Here is an 849-nt window from a genome sequence, read left to right as displayed (position 1 = left end):
CCAAACTGTAGCGTTGTGTAATTTGAGCTGGCCATTAAGCCCAATGGGGGGCTTGTGCAGACAACGTCAGCGGCGGCGGCGGCGGCGGCGGCGGCAGCGGCTTCGGCGGCTGTCGGCGACAACAGCGCCCTTAGTGATCAAAATTCGAATCTGTTCGCGTCGACGTCAGCGACGACAGAATCGGACACGGCTGCAATGACGACAACAGCGCCACCAGAGTCGTCTAGTGGAAGCGGCAGCAAGACTGGCAATAGCAGTAGCAGTAGTAGAAGTTGTTGTCCGTCGTTGTTTTGGAAAACAACGGCCGCGGCGGTCGATCCCGACGACAACGACAACGACAACGACGACGACGACGGTCTTGTACGAATTAGTCGACGCCAACGTCGAAAACGAACAATTCACTATCAGCAACAAGAGCAGCAGTACAACGACAAACAAAACAACAACGAAAATAAATTTAATAATAATTCAATTATTAATAATAATAATAATAATAACAGCAGCAGTAGTAGAAAGAGAAAAAGCAAAAGTATATACAGTCGTCATTCGATGGGCGGTGTCAATATTGGTGATAATGACAACAACAACAACGACAGACCACCAGCTTTGCCGGTGCTGGCCGCACGAGACAGTGGAGCGCCGATGCTTTGTCAGCAGACGTTGTTCGAAGGGGAATCGGTCGCTTGTTTCGTGGTCGGCGGTGAACGGCGCCTCTGCTTTACTCAACTATTGCACAGCGCTTCATTCCGACAATTCTCTTTTGCCGACATATCCCGTGCCTGTGCCTTCTTACACATCCAATGTCCACCAACATCTCGTGAACAACTCGACACGTTGAAAGTATGTATA

General features: G+C 49.9%; 1 protein-coding gene across 1 annotated transcript; it reads left to right on the top strand.

Annotated features, from left to right (window-relative positions):
• Positions 1-27: 27 nt before the first annotated feature.
• Positions 28-840, top strand: Tsp_15970 (conserved hypothetical protein; the record flags this gene model as incomplete). The annotated part of the gene is made up of 1 exon (XM_003368071.1): positions 28-840. A coding segment is annotated over exon 1 (813 nt), but the record flags the coding sequence as incomplete, so codon positions are not given.
• Between the last annotated feature and the right edge of the window lie 9 nt (positions 841-849).

Source organism: Trichinella spiralis (genome assembly GCF_000181795.1).
Source record: "Trichinella spiralis strain ISS 195 chromosome Unknown Scfld3177, whole genome shotgun sequence".
Taxonomy (NCBI): domain Eukaryota; kingdom Metazoa; phylum Nematoda; class Enoplea; order Trichinellida; family Trichinellidae; genus Trichinella; species Trichinella spiralis.
This window is presented reverse-complemented; position numbering and strand designations above follow the sequence as displayed.